Consider the following 18,188-nt stretch of genomic DNA (forward strand, 5'->3'; position numbering starts at 1 on the left):
TCCAGGGGGACAGCTCTGGATCCAGGGACAGCTCTGGATCCAGGGGGACAGCTCTGGATCCAGGGGACAGCAGCAGCTCTGGATCCAGGGGGACAGCTCTGGATCCAGGGGACAGCAGCGGCTCTGGATCCAGGGGGACAGCTCTGGATCCAGGGACAGCTCTGGATCCAGGGGGACAGCTCTGGATCCAGGGGGACAGCAGCAGCTCTGGATCCAGGGGACAGCAGCAGCTCTGGATCCAGGGGGACAGCAGCAGCTCTGGATCCAGGGGGACAGCTCTGGATCCAGGGGGACAACTCTGGATCCAGGGGACAGCTCTGGATCCAGGGGACAGCTTTGGATCCAGGGGACAGCATCAGCTCTGGATCCAGGGGACAACTCTGGATCCAGGGGGACAGCAGCAGCTCTGGATCCAGGGGGACAGCTCTGGATCCAGGGGACAGCTCTGGATGCAGGGGACAGCATCAGCTCTGGATCCAGGGGACAACTCTGGATCCAGGGGGACAGCAGCAGCTCTGGATCCAGGGGGACAGCTCTGGATCCAGGCGACAGCTCTGGATCCAGGGGACAGCTTTGGATCCAGGGGACAGCTTTGGATCCAGGGGACAGCAGCTCTGGATCCAGGGGACAGCATCAGCTCTGGATCCAGGGGACAGCTCTGGATCCAGGGAACAGCAGCAGCTCTGGATCCAGGGGGACAGCTCTGGATCCAGGGGACAGCAGCAGCTCTGGATCCAGGGGGACAGCTCTGGATCCAGGGGACAGCAGCAGCTCTGGATCCAGGGGACAGCTCTGGATCCAGGGGACAGCTTTGGATCCAGGGGACAGCTCTGGATCCAGGGGACAGCTCTGGATCCAGAGGACAGCTTTGGATCCAGGGGACAGCAGCTCTGGATCCAGGGGACAGCTCTGGATCCAGGGGGACAGCTCTGGATCCAGGGGACAGCAGCAGCTCTGGATCCAGGGGGACAGCAGCAGCTCTGGATCCAGGGGACAGCAGCTCTGGATCCAGGGGACAGCTTTGGATCCAGGGGACAGCAGCACCTCTGGATCCAGGGGGACAGTTCTGGATCCAGGGGACAGCTCTGGATCCAGGATGTGCAGGAGAAGCCCCGAGGCTGCAGGTGGCATCTCCCAGCTGTTTCCAGGTGCTCGGGAAGGGCCTCCCAGCTCCTGGTGGGAAGGGCAGGGCCATCTGTCACCACTGTCATGCACCCAGAGGGACAACTGAGCCTTGCTGACCTCAGCTTCCAGCTCCTGGTTTCCCTCGTGGGGCTGTACAGGAAAAAGTAGGGAAGAAAATGAAAAAAAAATAGGAAAGCAGCTGCTCTGCAGCAGATTTTTGGGTTCCTATGGGATCCAGCCTGGAGCTCTTGATGTTTTCATTTCCCTTGCCAGCAACAGGATTTCCCCAGGAATTTTTTGCCTCCTGCTATACCCTGGACTCCCACTTCCCAATGGATGTCTTCCCATCATCGCTCTGTCTGTGCTTTCCAAGCCAGCACCTCTCACTTCCACCTGTTTTCCTTATTCCATGTGATCTAGAGCAGCACTGGGGCATCTTTCCAGCAGCCTGGGTTAACTCTCCCCTCTAAGTCCCTTCTCTAAGGAGGCTCCAGGGGTTTTCCAGACACATTGGGAAGCAGAAGGGATAGGGATAAAGGTGTTCCCTTCTCACAGCCACCTCCATTTTGCTGCTCCCGTGGCACTGGAAGGATCCCAGCAGGTCTCCTCTCCTCCAGCACCCAGGGAATCCCTGGAGCTGCTTCCCTTGGTCCCAACCTGCACCCAAAGGTGCCCCTCTCTCATCCCAAGGGTTTTCCAAGGGAGGCAGCAGCATTGTGTTTTCTCAAAACCATATCCACAACCTTGACCCAGCAAATCCTGCTGCCATGATTTCCATGGGATCAGTCACCACCCTGCTTTGTGGTCTCTCCACAAACATTCCCACAATCAGGGAATCATGGAATGGTTTGGGTTGGAAGGGACCTTAAAGGTCATCTCATTCCACACCTGCCATGGGCACGAACAGCAGGTGAGTGGGATTCTCCCTGTCATAAATTGAGACCAAAACGTCTTTTATTCAAGCCAATAAAAATTTATTGTAATTAGCAAGTGTCCTGGGTTGAGCTGGCAAAACACCAACTGTCCAGGACAGAGTGAAAAGGGTTCCTCCTCCCCCCCAACCAGCCAAGGGAAGAAGAAGAGGGAGAGAGGAAAAAAAACTTCTAAAACCAGGTTTATGCTGAAACTAACTACATGTATTTATACAGAGAAGAGAATATTAAGAGGAAAGTACAATATAACACACACACTTACACAAGTTACATATATATAACAAGGAATAACTCCCCACTCCCCAATTAATACAAAGCCCATTACTCTAAATTCATAAGCACTCCAAAAGACACTCAGCAAGAAAGTATAACAACAAAATATTTCTACTTCCCTGAATGCACACAAAATGCAAGCACAGTGTTATAGTTTGAGCTGGCAAAATGCCAACTGCCTGGTACCCAGTCACAAAGTCCACTCCCAGAGCAGGAGAGTGAGGGAAAACAGCAGAAACGAGGCTTTGGACACAGTGAGGGGTTTATGTTTATACAGAGGAGAGGAGAGCTTAACACAGAATATGAAATAGCACATAGTGACAGGAAACAACAACAGGCTCACCGAGGTCGCCCCAGCTAACAGGTGAAGCTCCAAACCAACCAAACCCTCTCCCCAGAGGAAACCTCCCAGCAAGAGGGAAAGAGGAATTAACAGGAATGTGCTCACGTCCCCGACTAAGCAGACACGTGGACCGGCAGGAGGGCCTGATATCAGCAGTCAGGGAGCGGGAACCGTCCTGGTCAGAAGCAGGGACCGAAGAGAACAGAGACTCCTCCCACCTTGCTTGTTATACTCCCCCACACTTCCTGATGATGTCAGATGATATGAAATACCTCTATGGCTGCTTAAGTCAGATGATACCTGTCCCCTCTAATCTGTGTCACAACCTTTGAGGCCTGCTAAAAACTGAGGCCTAAATGGGGACCTATGCTGACTAAAGCCAAAACTACCACACACAGGCAACAGGAGCAGGGCCTGGCATAGTAGAGGAGCTGCCAGATGTCCTCCTCTTAGTGCAGCCAGGATGGAACTGACCAAGCCACTCCCACACACTGGATTTTACCCCCTTTGAGATGATGTAGCATGGTATGGAATACAATATTATTGGCTGGAAAAGGTCAGCTGTGAGCAAGCTCAGCCCAGCTTAAATCAGCTGACAATCCCAGGCTGTTATAGTTTGAGCTGGCAAAATGCCAACTGCCTGGTACCCAGTCAAAAAGTCCACTCCCAGAGCAGGAGAGTGAGGGAAAACAGCAGAAACGAGGCTTTGGACACAGTGAGGGGTTTATGTTTATACAGAGAAGAGGAGAGCTCAACACAGAATATGAAATAGCACATAGTGACAGGAAACAACCACAGGCTCACCGAGGTCACCCCAGCTAACAGGTGAAACTCCAAACCAACCAAACCCCCTCCCCAGAGGAAACCTCCCAGCAAGAGGGAAAGAGGAATTAACAGGAATGTGCTCACGTCCCCGGCTAAACAGACGTGGGACCGGCAGCAGGGCCTGATATCAGCAGTCAGGGAGAGGGAACCGTCCTGGTCAGAAGAACGGACCGAAGAGAGGGCCAGACTCCTCCCACCTTGCTTGTTATACTCCCCCACACTTCCTGATGATGTCAGATGATATGAAATACCTCTATGGCTGCTTAAGTCAGATGATACCTGTCCCCTCTAATCTGTGTCACAACCTTTGAGGCCTGCTAAAAACTGAGGCCTAAATGGGGACCTATGCTGACTAAAGCCAAAACTACCACACACAGGCAACAGGAGCAGGGCCTGGCATAGCAGAGGAGCTGCCAGACGTCCTCCTCTTAGTGCAGCCAGGATGGAACTGACCAAGCCACTCCCACACACTGGATTTTACCCCCTTTGAGATGATGTAGCATGGTATGGAATACAATATTATTGGCTGGAAAAGGTCAGCTGTGAGCTAGCTCAGCCCAGCTTAAATCAGCTGACAATCCCAGGCCTAGCTGAACTTTAAAACCTGAGTTTAGGCCCACCTGACTAAACCCATAACAGCAAGCAAGCAAGTGGGCAAAATGCAGTGCTGGGTGGCCAGGGGAATGTCTGTCCCACCAACTGGCCTTCAGTTCCGAGTTCCTCCTTTTCATCAGCACTTCAGTTCCATGTTCGTGGTTTCGCTGTGATACTCTGCCCATGTTTTTGTTGTTGCTAAGGGGTCTTTTCTGCCTCCTGGTGGTCGTCGAGGCCTGTAGTAGTTTTGGCTTTAGTCAGCATAGGTCCCCATTTAGGCCTCAGTTTTTAGCAGGCCTCAAAGGGTGTGACACAGATTAGAGGGGACAGGTATCATCTGGCTTAAGCAGCCAGAGAGGTATTTCATATCATCTGACATCCCGGGTTTCGGCACCATTAACTGTCTTGGTTTGAGATAAGCAACTGCCAACTCCCCCAAGCACAGAGAGAAAAGCCTCCCTCCTGACACCAGGGAAAGGGAGGAAAAGAGAGGGGAAAGGAAAAAAAACACTTCAAACTGCATTTATACTAAATCTACATATATTTTTCACAGACAGAAAGAGACAATTAGAAGAGAGTACAAATATACACTCACACAAATCTGCAACAACAAGTTCCTCACCTCAACTTCTTAACGAACACACAAATTCTGCTGTCCTAACTACACATTACTTAAGAAAAGACTTATTCCCCAGGGAGACAAACTCAAGCAGAAAGGAGAGACCCAGAACAACACATTTTACTTTCCTGAGATACCCTGTGAGCCAGTGGTGGGCCTGGTCCTCTCCATCCCCCCTGGGACAGCATCGTGTGTCCTCCCAAGAGGAGGCTGAGAAGAGACTGCCTTAACCACTCCCACACTGGTTCCTGCTTCCCTGGAGATGATGCCATGATGTGGTATGGAATACAAAATTACTGGCTAGAAGAGGTCAGCTGTTGGCTCAGCCCAGCTCAAGTCAGCTGACAGCTTTGGCCTAGTCCAGACTTCAGAGCCCAAATCTAGGCCCACCTGGGTGAACCCATGACAAGGCCGAAGGCAGGCAGAAGTCTTCCTCAAGTGTCTAGAACACCTCCTTCCTTAAATGGTTATCTGTGCTGGGGGATGATCTGTGCAAACTGGCAACTCGTGTGAGTTACACAAGCCAGTCTGCGGTTTAACATTTTCTTAGGGCATATACATTGTCTGCAAGCTCAGCATATCCTGCTTGATAAACAATTGTAACTTTCCACATCCCCCTCTGCCCTGTTTAGGTGGGATCCCAGTGGGAACACTGTCCAGCCCTGGGGCCCAGCACAGGAAGGACGTGGAGCTGCTGGAGAGTCCAGAGGACGCCCCGGAGCTGCTCCAGGGCTGGAGCCCCTCTGGGAGAGCTGGGGGGGTCACCTGGAGAAGAGAAGGCTCCAGGGACACCTGAGAGCCCCTTCCAGGGCCTAAAGGGGCTCCAGGAGAGCTGGAGAGGGACTGGGGACAAGGGATGGATGGACAGGACAAGGGGAATGGCTTCCCACTGCCAGAGGGCAGGGATAGGTGGGATTTGAGGAAGGAATTATTCCCTGTGAGGGTGGGCAGGCCCTGGCCAGGCTGCTCAGCAGAGCCGTGGCCGCTCCACGCCCGCAGCGTCCCGGCGCAGGCCGTTGGGTCCGGCCATTCCCGATCCCGCTGTTCCCGATCCGGCCATTCCCGGTCCAGTCATTCCCGATCCAGCGGGCCCGGCCATTCCCGATCCGGCCATTCCCGGTCCCGTCATTCCCGATCCGGCCATTCCCGCCCGGCCGTTCCCGCCCTCACCTCAGCCCGCCCCGCCCCGCCCCGCCCGCGCTCTCGCGAGACTTCGCAGGATGGCGCCGGCGGGCAGCGCGAACCTTCCTTGGTACGGTGGGGCCGGGACCGGGATAACAGTGGGATAACAGTGGGATAACGGGATAACAGTGGGATAACGGGATAACAACGGGATAGCAAGGGGATAACGGGACACGGCGGCGGGCGCTGCGCCGCCACTGACCCCGCTCCTTGTCCTCCCCGCCGCAGGGTGGAGAAGTACCGTCCGCAGGCGCTGTCGGAGCTCGTGTCTCACCGGGATATCCTCAGCACCGGTAACACCCCCCGCCCGAGCGGCTGTCCCGATACCCCGGGATCCCCGTATCCCGATATCCCCGTGTCCCGATACCCCGGGATCCCCATATCCCGATATCCCCGTGTCCCGATACCCCGGGATCCTGCTGTCCTGATATCCCAGTGTCCCGATATCTCGACATCCCAGTATCCCCATATCCCAGTGTCCCCATATCCTGATACTCCGGTATCCTGTGTCCCTATATCCCGGTGTTCCCACATCCCAATGTCCTCATTTCCTGGTGTCCCCATATCCCAGTGTCCCCGTATCCCAATATCGCCATATCCCGATATTCACATATCCCAGTGTCCCCATATTCCGATATCCCCATATCCCGGTGTTCCGATACCCCGGGATCCTGCTGTCCTGATATCCCAGTATCCCCATATCCCAGTGTCCCCATATCCTGATACTCCGGTATTCTGTGTCCCTATATCCCGGTGTTCTCATATCCCAATATCTCCATGTCCCCATATCCTGGTATCTCCGTATCCCAGTGTCCCCACAACCTGATATCCTGGTGTCCCCACATCCTGGTGTCCCCATATCCCACTGTCTCCATATCCCAGTGTTCCCACATCCCAATGTCCTCATATCCTGGTGTCCCCATATCCCAGTGTCCCCGTATCCCGATATCCCCATATCCCAATATCCACATATCACAGTGTCCCCATATCCCGATATCCCCATATCCCGGTGTTCCCACATCCCAATGTCCTCATATCCTGGTGTCCCCATGTCCCAGTGTCCCCATATCCTGCTGTCTCCATATCCCAGTGTCTCCATATCCTGATATCCCCATATCCCGATATCCCCATATCCCCATATCCCAGTGTCCCCGTATCCCGATATCCCCGTATCCCGGTGTTCCCACATCCCGATATCCCCATATGCTGGTGTCCCCATATCCCAGTGTCCCGATATTCCGTTGTCCCCGTATCCCAATATCCCGGTGTCCTCGTATCCCGATATCTTGGTGTCCCCGTATCCCGATATCCCCATATCCTGATATCCCCATATCCCAGTGTCCCCATATCCCAATATCCCCATATCCCGATATCCCCATATCCCAATGTCCTCATATCCCGGTGTCCCCATGTCCCAGTGTCCCCACATCCTGGTGTCCCCATATCCTGCTGTCTCCATATCCCAGTGTCTCCATATCCTGATATCCCCATATCCCGATATCCCGATATCCCCATATCCTGGTGTTCCCATATCCCGATATCCCCGTATCCTGGTGTTCCCACATCCCGATATCCCGATATCCTGGTGTTCCCACATCCCGATATCCCCATATCCTGGTGTCCCCATATCCCAGTGTCCCGATATTCTGTCGTCCCCGTATCCCGATATCCCGGTGTCCGCAGTGCAGCGGTTCATCAGCGAGGATCGGCTCCCCCATCTGCTCCTCTATGGCCCGCCTGGCACAGGGAAGACATCCACCATCCTGGCCTGTGCCAGGCAGCTGTACCGGGACAGGGAATTCGGCTCCATGGTGCTGGAGGTGAGCGGGAATGGCAGGGGTGGCATGGGAAGAGAAGGGATGGAGTAGGATAGATGGGATGGGATAGTAATAGGTGGGATGTGTGGGATGGGAAGAGGGGATTGAATGGGATGGGGTGGGAAGAGAAGGGATGGAATGGCGTGGGATAGACTGGGGTGTGATGAGACAAGATGGGAAGAGAGAAACTGGTGTGGGGAAAGGAAGGGTGGGATGGGAATAGAAGGGATGGATGGGATGGAAAAATGGGATGGGATGGGATGGGATGGGATGGGATGGGATGGGATGGGATGGGATGGGATGAAAAGGGATGGATGGGATGAAAAGGGATGGGATGAAAAGGGGTGGGATGAAAAGGGGTGGGATGAAAAGGGGTGGGATGAAAAGGGGTGGGATGAAAAGGGATGGGATGAAAAGGGATGGGATGGGATGGGATGGGATGGAAAGTGATGAGGTGGGATGAGATGAAAAGGGATGGGGAGAGAAGAGATGGGGAGAGAAGGGATAGGGTGGCACAAGAAAAGGGGTGGTGTGGGATGGATGGGATGGGAAGGGATGGAATGGGATAGGCTGGAGTGGTGTGGGATGGGACAAGACAGGAAGGGATAAGCTGGGCTGGGAAGAGAAATGGTGGGCTGGGGTGGAATGGGATGGGGGTGCCCCCACCCCCGGTGCCCACCCCAGCAGGGATACGGATCCACACCATCCATCCCCCCCAGCTCAACGCCTCCGACGACCGTGGCATTGACATCGTCCGGGGGCCCATCCTGAGCTTCGCCAGCACCAGGACCATCTTTAAGTAAGTCTGGGCCTGTGATTCCCAAATCTTCCCATCCCTTTGGCACCCCCACTCCTGGCACAGCTGCCCCCGTGCTTGGATTGGCAAGGGGATCTGGGGGGTCCTGGGGTGGGCACTGTGATGGGGCAGGGGGAAGATGTGCCCAGAGCACAGGGAGGATGAGGGTAGTAAGGATAAGAATGCCAGTCTGGAGTGGAAGGAGGGCTCCTCAGGAGTCAGGCTGGGAATAAATATTCCAGCTGTCCCTTCTCCAGCACCAAACCCACAGTTAGGACCAAACCCACTCCCTTTTCCCCTCCCTTTTTAAGGAAAGGCTTCAAGCTCGTCATCCTGGATGAAGCTGATGCCATGACCCAGGATGCTCAGAACGCCCTGAGGAGAGGTGAGGGAACACCCCCCTTGGGAATCCCACACTGGGAATCCCACATCCTGAGAATACCATCCCTGGGAATCCCAACCCCTGGGAATCCCAGCATGGGAATCTCACATCCTGGGAATCCCACCCCTTGGGAATACCACACCTTGGCAATCCCACACCCTGGCAGTCCTACACTGAGAACCTCCCATCCTGGGAATCCCACCCCTTGGGAATACTGCACGCTGGCAATCCCACACTGGCAATTCCACCCCTTGGGAATCCCACACCCTGGCAATCCCAACCCCTGGGAATCCCACACTCTGGCAATCCCAACCCTTGGGAATCCCACACTGGAAATACCACTCCTTGGGAATCTAACACTGGGAATCCCCCATCCTGGGAGTACCATGCCTTGGGAATCCCAACCCCTGAGAATCCCATACACTGGCAATCCCACCCCTTGGGAATCCCACACACTGGCAATCCCACCCCTTGGGAATCCCACACACTGGCAATCCCACACCATGGGCATCCCATCAGCCCCATCCAGCCTGGCACATGGTAGGACTGGGGATAAGGCAGCAGCCAAGCACCATCCACTCCTCCTTCCTCTTTGCAGTGATTGAGAAGTTCACAGAAAACACTCGGTTTTGCCTCATCTGCAACTACCTCTCCAAGATCATTCCCGCGCTGCAGTCCCGCTGCACGCGCTTCCGCTTCGGCCCCCTCACCCCGGAGCTGATGGTGCCGCGGCTCCAACACGTTATCCAGGAGGAGGGGTCAGTGGGGGGCTCCTTTTGTCCACCTTCCCTACGTGGAGCAGAGCTTCAGGCTCAGATTCCTGCGGTTCCACTTCCCTGTGCAGCCCCAGGTGTTGTTTTCCAGGGTGGATGTGACTGAGGATGGCATGAAGGCTCTGGTGACACTCTCGAGCGGTGACATGCGCAGGGCCCTCAATATCCTGCAGGTGGGACCGTGGCCATGGGCCCCTGACCCAGAGGGGCCTCTTCATCCTTCAGCAACCTTCCTCTTCCTCAGAGCACCTCCATGGCCTTCGGGAAGGTGACGGAGGAGAACGTCTACACCTGCACGGGACACCCCCTCAAGTCTGACATTGCCAACATCCTCGACTGGATGCTGAACCAGGACTTTTCCACCGCCTATCGCAGTATCCTTTGCCCTGGGGCCATTCCCTGCTGGGATAAATCCTGCCCTTTCTCTCGGATCTCCATCCTGTGATGTCCTGCTCTGGCTGCAGTGGGTGCTGCTTGCTAGGGAGGCTCCTCAGGGTTGTTATGGGGATGAGGAGAGGGATCTCATGGGGAAAAGCCTGGAAGCAACCCCTTGACTCGCTGGCATCCCAGAAATCACAGAGCTGAAGACACTGAAGGGCTTGGCCCTGCAGGACATCCTGACTGAGCTCCACCTCTTCGTGCACAGAGGTAGGGACACGGAGGGCCTGGCTGACCCTAGGGAGCCAAATGTCCCCTCAGCCCACAGTGACATGTCTCCTTCTCTCCACAGTCGATTTCCCACCCTCCATCCGTATCCAGCTGCTGATCAAGATGGCAGATATCGAGTAAGTGTCACCCCCTGTGCAGGGTTCTGTGCTGGGTCCCAATGGGCACTGCTGGCAGACCCCAGCCTTGCCCCTGGCTTTGGGGGGCACCCACCCAACCCTGCCCTTGGCCCCTGCTCCAGGTACCGGCTGGCTGCTGGGACCAGCGAGAAGATCCAGCTGAGCTCCCTCATCGCTGCTTTCCAAGTCACCAGGGACCTGGTGGTGGCTGAAGCCTGAGTCCTGCTGGGTGGATCCTTGCTTGTACTGCTGGATCTCAGTGGAGATGGGAGAGATCCTCAGCTCCCCACCTGGAGCAGCTCCCCGCCTGGAGCTGCTCCCCTGCAGCTTTTCCTTCCTTTTTTGGAAGCCTGGGGCCCACAGCCAGGGGACAAGAGTCAGGTAGCAATATTCCCAAGCTGTATCAGGAAATACAGGTGCCTCTAAAGCCCAGCACATTGCACTGGTCTTGTTTTTCATCCTGGAGGGAGGTGGTGGGTTAGGAAACCACCAGCTTTCTGTGTTCAGCTGTTCACAAGGGAAAAGAACACCCCTGGGGGTGTTTGGAGGAGACATTCCTTGTCTTCTCCATCACAGCCTCAACCAAGCCCTCCAGCACACAGGGAATGTGCTGCTCCCACCACCAGCTAAGCTGGAGGAGAGGGACACCCACACACCACCACACTGCTCCATGTCTGGAAACTGGGCTGCCTGAGTGCCACGCTCCAGCATGGAGAAAAAACAATGGGAGCTGGAGGTGGAGTGAAGCCCCAAGTCCCACCTTCACACACTGCTGGACACAAACTGCTCTGCCACACAGCCCATGTGCCAGGTCACCTCTGCGAGCCAGGAGGGAAATCATGAGGAATCATTTTTTATTGAGTCCACAGAGACCTGCCTGGGCTTGCCCAGCTCCTGCCCACACTGGGAGAGCAGCACAGCCTGTGCTCCACCAGGACTGAGTGATGATCCCGGAGCAGGTGGATGTTTTGGGAGTGGTTTAGCCCCAAATTCGTACAAATGACAACAGCCCTACTCACACTGAGGCTGCTCCACCTTCACCCCACACCATTGCACTTGGAAGCAGAAGCACCTGACCCAAACCCTGCAGCCAGCGGGGACAAGGGGTCCTGTGTCCCCTCTCAGCTCTGCCCCTCGCCCTCTGCATGTGTTTTTGCTGGGTTTTAGTATTATTACACCGAAAAAATCCCTCCACATCCCCACACACAGCCCCAAAACCGGGGGAGCGGCGGTTCTCCCCCACGGCTCACGGCTCAGCGTTCCTGCGGTGCCTCTGGCCCAGGCCCAGCCCTGCCACCAGGCACAGGGCCCTCACCTCCGCGCCTCAGCTCTCCCTGCTGCCTTAGAAAGTCCGGTAAGTGAGGAATTCCTTCAGTTTCCTGGGAATGGGCAGCGCCAGCACCTGGTAGGTCGTGAGGAAGGTGCGCAGAGCTTTGCGACACAAGTGCTTGAGCGACGAGAGCACCCTCGGAGCCGTCCAGAACTGCACGTGGCCATCCCTGGTCCTGCAACAGGACCCAACCAACCATAAGCACGGGGCAGAAATTCCAGTTACCCCAAATATCCTTGAACTTGCCACAACCACACATTCTCCAGTCCAGGAAAACCATCCTGCACCCCCAGAGAAGCCCAAAATTCGCTGAACAGACCCAGAGCTGCAGGAGGAGGGAGCAGCCACTTGTTTCTCCACCCTCTTCCCCTGTTTACTCACCCTGTGGCAATGAAACCTCCATGAGGGAAGTATATGCAGCACAGACCATTGGTCATGGGAGCAAAGGCCACTGGAGAGCGAAGCTCCAACGCCCAGATCCTCAGGAGCCTATGGAGAAAGGGAGAGGACACAATCCCAAGTCCACATCCACGCAGCACCCACTGCCAAAACAAAGCCTCTGGGATCACCTGAAGGCACGCAAACTTAGACAAGGATTTGCTTTCCATGGTCTTGGAGCATCCCAGGAGTGTCCCCTGCAGAGTGAGTGACATGCTGAGGGGCACAGCAAGGGTGGCATGACATGCAGGAGGCCATGGGCCCTCACTCATCGCTCCGAGGGGTGACACAGCCCTGGCCTTGCTACCCCTTTCCACAGCCAAGCCATGGTGTCACCAGCTGTCTGCCCTTTTCCCTCCTCTGGGAATTGCTGGGGACCTGGTACACAAGGTCTATTCCCCACATCCTGAGCTCCTGGTTTGTTTTGGTCTCCTCCTGGGACCCTCTGTGGGTCCCCAAGGGGTTCACTCACCTGTCATCTGCCACCGTGGCCAGGTAGAGACCCTCAGGGGAGAAGCAGACGGAGCGCAGGGAGCTGGTGTGGATCTCACTGCTGTAATCCAGTGTGGAGTGCAAGGGGACGTGGCTGCAGGTGGGGAGAACATCCCAGCATCAGCCCTGGGCTGCCATGAGCCCCCTCCCCAGTACCGGACAAACTTGGCAAGCCAGACCCCCATCCTGCCCCTGGCCTTGGAGGAGAGGAGGTGGCTGTGCCTATCTAGGAGGGAAGGCCACATCCACCCCTAAAAATCCCTAAAAACCTCTATGGCATTGCTCTGTCCCATGCCATCATGTTCTCCCTCTCTGTACCACAGCACAGAGGTGGTGGCTGCGCCCAGCTAGGAGGGAAGGCCACATCCATCCCTAAAATCCCCCACAGCATTGCTCTGCCCCCTCCCACGATGTCCCCCCGGCTCTGTACCACAGCACAGAGGTGGTGGCTGTGCCCAGCTAGGAGGGAAGACCACACCCAGCCCTAAAAGGCCCCCCAGCATTGCCCTGTCCCCTCCCCATGGTGTCCCCCTCCCCGTACCGCAGGGTCCTCAGCTGCTCCCCGGTGTAGGGGTCCCACATGATGACACAGGCGTCGTAGGACGCGGTGACGAGGAGCGCGGAGTCCGGCGAGAAGTCACAGGACACCACACTGCTCTGGTGCCCCTCCAGCCTCCGGATGAGGGTGTAGGATCTCATGCTCCACAGCAGTGCCTGTGGATATGGACAGGGGATCAGGCTGGGAGCATCTCCCAGGGTCTGAGCCACTCCCAACTCCCAGCTCCATGCAGAGCCTGGATGGCTGAGGAGCAAGGGCGGGTGTGGCCCGGCCCCTTCTCCCATGGACACAGAGGGTCAAGGGGAGCCCTGGATTCAGCAGGACACGCGGATGGCTCCCATTCCACAGGACTCACCGACTTCTCCCCAGAGCATGAGCAGAGCATGCTGCAGTCTGGGGAGATGGAGCAGCAATACACCCACTGCATGTGGCCCGACAGCACCTGCACCTGCCGCCCTGGGGACAGCAGACATGTGTCACCAGAGGGGAGCAGGACATGCAGCTCCCAGCGGGAGTTCACAGAATCACAGAATATTCTGAGCTGGAAGGGACCCACAGGGATCATTGAGTCCAGCTTGTAAGGGAATGGCCCCTACAGAGATCAAACTCACAACCTTGGTGTTATTAGCACTGTGCTCTGACCAGCTTGGGCTGGGGGTTCCCCGGGCACATCCCAAGCTCTGCCTAATTGCAACCCTCTCTTGCACCTCCCAGACCCAACCTGGAAGGGGATGGCTCTGTTCCCTGTCACAGGGCTGTCCCCTTCTGTCTCAAATACTGTCCCCAAAGGTCCTGTCCCACCATCTCCCACCAAGGTGGGTTTCTCCCCCTTTTCAGTCAGGGCTGTCCCAGCACAGGGACATCCCTGCACACTCCTACCATCTCTGCTCAGGTCCCACACACGCAAGGTCTTGTCCCGGGAGGCAGACACAAGGATGGGGCTTCCATTGGGAGCGAAGCTCAGGTCTCTGACAACATCCTGGTGCCCCAAGAGGCTGAAGAGGAGGTGCCCTGCAGAGAGGAGCCATGCTCGGTGCCATCCCTCCATGGGGAACGAGGCAGTGCCCTCAGGGACAGGAGGTAATGGGGAAGGATGGAGATGGGATATCCTTCCACAGGGGGACAAGGGGAGAGACAGCAGCCTGAAGCCATGACAGCAAGGCCCACTCACCTGTCTGCACCTCCCAGACCTTGATCTGCCCATCGTTGAGCCCAGTGGCCAGGACCAGGCAGGGGAGCCCCACGGCACAGGTGGGATCTGTCTCCCCCTCCTCAGCCGCTGGCCAGGTGCTGAAGGCCAAGCCCCACACGATCTGGCCACACTCCAGTGTCTTCTCCTTGGCCACGCCACGGCTCCTGGCCTCGGCTTTTCCTCCCCGGCTCTTGCGCTCTGAGGCTTTGCAGCTGCTGGGGGGAAGCAGGAATGGGTGTTCACCCTGAGAGCCCCAGGCAGGCCCTGGGAACCCCCTCACACCCCAAACTGGGCAATCCTGGTATCAATACAGGCTGGGGAATGAAGGGATCGCCTGCTGAGAACAAACGGGGGGCTGGTGGATGAGAGGCTGGATAGGTCCTCCGTGCCCTGGGCTCATCCCACAGTGTGGGCAGCAGGGGAAGGGGGATTGCCCGTCTGCCCCACTCAGGTGAGACCCCACCTGCACAGCTGCCTCCAGCTCTGGGATCCCAACATCAAAAGGACATGGAGCTGCTGGAGGGACTTCAGAGGAGGCCCCGGAAATGCTCCAGGGCTGGAGCCCCTCTGCTCTGGAGCCAGGCTGGGAGAGCTGGGGGGGTCACCTGAAGAAGAGAAGGCTCCAGGGATACCTGAGAGCTCCTTCCAGGGCCTAAAGGGGCTTCAGGAGAGCTGGAGAGGGACTTGGGACAAGACATGGAGGGACAGGACAAGGGGAATGGCTTCCCACTGCCAGAGGGCAGGGATAGATGGGATGTGGGGAAGGAATTCCTGGCTGTGAGGGTGGGCAGGTCCTGGCACAGGCTGGGCAGAGAAGCTGTGGCTGCCCCATCCCTGGGAGTGTCCAAGGCCAGGCTGGACAGGGCTTGGAGCCACCTGGGCTGGTGGAAGGTGTCCCTGCCCATGGCAGGGGTGGCACTGGATGAGTTTTGAGGTCCCTTCCCACCCAACCCATTCCCCGCTCCACTGCCCGACTCACAGCTCGGCCTCCACCAGGGGCCAGGGGATCAGCTTGACCACGCAGTGTCCCTGGGACCAGGCGAACCAGGCCCCGTCAGGGGAGAAGGCGACGCTCCAGGTCTCGCAGCTGGATTTCCAGTCGTAGCGCTGGGGCCGGCCCGGCTTCAGCTCCGCCAGCAGCACCGGCTCGTCTGCGAGAGTCGCGACACCCGGGGAGCCCCGTTACCCCGAGAGCCGCGACACCCCGAGAGTCCCGACACCCCGAGAATCCCGACATCCCGAGAGTCCCGATACCCCGAGAGTCCCGACACCCCGAGAGCCGCGACACACGGAGAGCCCCGTCACCCCGAGAGCCGCGACACCTCCAGAGCCTGAACCTCCTGCCCAGGCCTCCGTCCCGCCCGGCCCCGCTCACCCCCGCTCGGCTTCATGGCGGCCCCGCCGCCCGCTCGGCCCCGCCGGGCCCGCCCGGCCCAGGGCGGCGGCGGCGGCGGAAGCGGCGGGGAGGGGACCCGGGGCCGCCTCCTCCGGCACCGCCCCGCGCAGGGATGGGGCTGGGAGCGCCCGGGATGGGGCTGGGAGTGTCCGGGATGGGGCTGGAAGTGTCCGGGATGGGGCTGGAAGTGTCCGGGATGGGGCTGGGAGCGCCCGGGATGGGGCTGGGAGTGTCCGGGATGGGGCTAGGAGCGCCCGGGATGGGGCTGCGGGACCGGGAACAGCCCCCCGGGATGGGGCTGGGACCGCCTGGGATGGGGTACCTGGAACTGTCCCCCGGGATGGGGCTGGAATGGGGCTGGGGGACCGCGAACAGCCCCCCGGGATGGGCCCGGGGCTGCCTGGGATGGGGGACCGGGAACAGCCCCCCGAAATGGAGCTGGGATGGGGACAGGGAACAGCCCCTTGGGATGGGGCTGGGACCACCCGGCAGCCGCGGGGATGGGGCGGACGGGGATGGGGAGCAGACCCCCCGGGCGGCACCGAGACTTTCCCCCTCCCCCTGGGGGTGAATGGGGCAGGGACAGCCCCAGGGACTCACTCAGCACCCACACGGGGACACTCCCCGGCATTGAGACCAACCCCAGGACCCAGCACCCATAATAATAACACCCCACCGGCGCTGAGACCACCCCCAGCACCCACAGAGTGACAACCCCCTGCAGTGACACCCCCCGAAGGACCAGCACCCCCACATCGACCCCCCCTAACATCTACACCCTAAGGACCAAATTGAGCCCCCCAACCAGCAGCCCCCCAAGGACCAGCTCCTCCCCACTGAGCCCCCCAAGAATCAGCACCCCCCAGCAGCCCTCCCAAGACCCCGCACCCACTCGGTGACGCCCACCCTGGCAATGCCTCCGGTGAGTCACGGCAGGAGACATCTGCCCAGCCCACCCCCGCACCCTGAATCCCGCACCCCTCCAGCCCCATCGTGCCCCCCGCTATGCCTGGCAGCGGGGCGGGGGGGCACCAGGGCAGTGAGGACACCCCTCACCCTACAGCGCTCTCCAATCCCCCTGGGGGGTCCCCAGTGCAGAGAATCGGGGTGCAGAGAGTGATGGGATCAGGGTGCTGCACCCACAGGCACCCCAGGATCTGCTGGAGTCTCCCCATTTTCACTCAGCACATCCCCCCCTCCTGAGGGCTGGGGGCACCCAGGAGGGTCCCATGGGGGTCTTGGATGCTCGCAGCCCCCCCGCAGCTGTCTCATCCCCAGGACCAGCGCACACCCCTGGCATCCTCCCCATTTGGAGCACAGACAGAGCCTCTCACCCTGGGGGGCCGCCCAGCCCTTGTGCCCCTCAGCTCTGACGGGACAGGAGCCCCCCACCCAGGTGCCACCGCTGTGCCACAGCCCCGTGCCTCAGTTTCCCCATCGCTAGAACCGGGGGGCGGCTTTGCCGCGATGGGACCCCCACGGCGAGTTCCCGATGGGCTCCCGGTGAGCCGGTGGGCACGACGCCAGCCCACCCGAGCTGTGCCCGCCTTGGCCCTCGCCCGCTGCTCGGGCGCAGGTGGGAGCGAAGCGGCGAGAAAAACAACCGAGAAGAGGAAAAAGGAAGAAGAGACGGCGACAAGCGGCGGAGGAGGAGGAGGAGGAGACCGGTGCTGACAGCCCCGCCGCCGGTTTGAGAGGGGCTCAGGGCACCCACCGCAGCCCCCCATGCACTCCGAGGTGCCACCCCGAAGTTCGAAGTTCGCCGGCATGGCCAAAACCACCTCGCTGCGCTGCCGCGTGGTGGAGGGGAAGGACCTGCCCGCCAAGGACGTGTGAGTGGCTCAGGGGGGCTCTCGACCCCCCAGTTTCCCCCCGACACCCCCGCCGGGAGGAGTGGGGGGGGGGGAGGGGGTACTGGGTGTTCTGCTCTCCCTGGGTGCTTTGCCCTCCGTATGGTGTTGGGGGGGGGTCCCTGCTTGTACCCATTGCAGTGACCCATTGCCCCCAAAGTGGGCGTCAGGGGGTGTAGGGACTGCCAGCCCCCCCACCAGAGGTATATGAGCCCCCCCAAGTCCTTTGCTGCCCCCCAGTAGGGTGGGCACCCCCAAGGCTGTGGGTAACACCGGGGGGGGTGCAGCCCCCTTGCACCCCCACACCTGCTGGGCATCTGCACCCTTTGTGAGGAAGGGGTGCTGAGCAGGGGAGTGCAGGGGCACCCCTGCCTGCCCCTGACCCGCGGACACCGCTCGGCAGTCCCGGGCAACTCCGGATGTGCCAACTTGGCACCGCCGGCCGCTCCTAGGGCTGGGCAGCTGGGAACGGCTGCGGACAGTGG

General features: G+C 58.7%; 3 protein-coding genes across 10 annotated transcripts in view; 2 read left to right on the forward strand and 1 right to left on the reverse strand.

Moving 5' to 3' along the window:
• Positions 1–5,888: 5,888 nt before the first annotated feature.
• RFC5 (replication factor C subunit 5) lies at positions 5,889–10,881 on the forward strand. 3 transcript variants are annotated; one of them, XM_071571711.1, is made up of 11 exons: positions 5,889–5,963; positions 6,122–6,186; positions 7,577–7,713; positions 8,430–8,509; positions 8,818–8,891; positions 9,487–9,646; positions 9,753–9,834; positions 9,906–10,035; positions 10,232–10,309; positions 10,392–10,446; positions 10,569–10,881. In XM_071571711.1, the coding sequence occupies exons 1-11, from the start codon at positions 5,932–5,934 to the stop codon at positions 10,663–10,665; spliced, it is 990 nt and encodes a 329-aa protein (XP_071427812.1). In that variant the 5' UTR covers positions 5,889–5,931; the 3' UTR covers positions 10,666–10,881. The 3 variants fall into 3 exon arrangements, with proteins under 3 accessions (XP_071427812.1, XP_071427813.1, XP_071427814.1); XM_071571712.1 differs by having other exon boundaries at positions 5,947–5,963; positions 7,582–7,713; XM_071571713.1 differs by lacking the exon at positions 5,889–5,963 and having other exon boundaries at positions 7,528–7,713.
• Positions 10,882–11,667: 786 nt separating this feature from the next.
• Positions 11,668–15,919, reverse strand: WSB2 (WD repeat and SOCS box containing 2). Of its 2 annotated transcripts, none has more exons than XM_071571721.1 (9): positions 15,833–15,919; positions 15,437–15,608; positions 14,437–14,669; positions 14,145–14,276; positions 13,621–13,721; positions 13,248–13,420; positions 12,687–12,800; positions 12,158–12,265; positions 11,668–11,951 (listed from the first exon to the last, which is right to left on the reverse strand). In XM_071571721.1, exons 1-9 carry the CDS (start codon positions 15,846–15,848, stop codon positions 11,789–11,791), a joined length of 1,212 nt encoding a protein of 403 aa, XP_071427822.1. In that variant the 5' UTR covers positions 15,849–15,919; the 3' UTR covers positions 11,668–11,788. The 2 variants fall into 2 exon arrangements, with proteins under 2 accessions (XP_071427822.1, XP_071427821.1); XM_071571720.1 differs by having other exon boundaries at positions 14,437–14,672.
• Positions 15,920–17,182: 1,263 nt separating this feature from the next.
• The window catches only part of RASAL1 (RAS protein activator like 1), a 13,348-nt gene continuing 12,342 nt past the window's right edge, over positions 17,183–18,188 (forward strand). For all 5 annotated transcript variants that reach the window (XM_071571714.1, XM_071571716.1, XM_071571715.1 and 2 more), the window contains exon 1: positions 17,183–17,685. In XM_071571714.1, coding sequence (XP_071427815.1) covers positions 17,579–17,685 — 107 coding nt within the window. In that variant the 5' untranslated portion in view covers positions 17,183–17,578. The remainder of the gene's footprint in view (positions 17,686–18,188) is intronic.

The sequence above is a fragment of the Pithys albifrons genome, chromosome 17 (assembly GCF_047495875.1).
Source record: "Pithys albifrons albifrons isolate INPA30051 chromosome 17, PitAlb_v1, whole genome shotgun sequence".
NCBI classification, from domain to species: domain Eukaryota; kingdom Metazoa; phylum Chordata; class Aves; order Passeriformes; family Thamnophilidae; genus Pithys; species Pithys albifrons.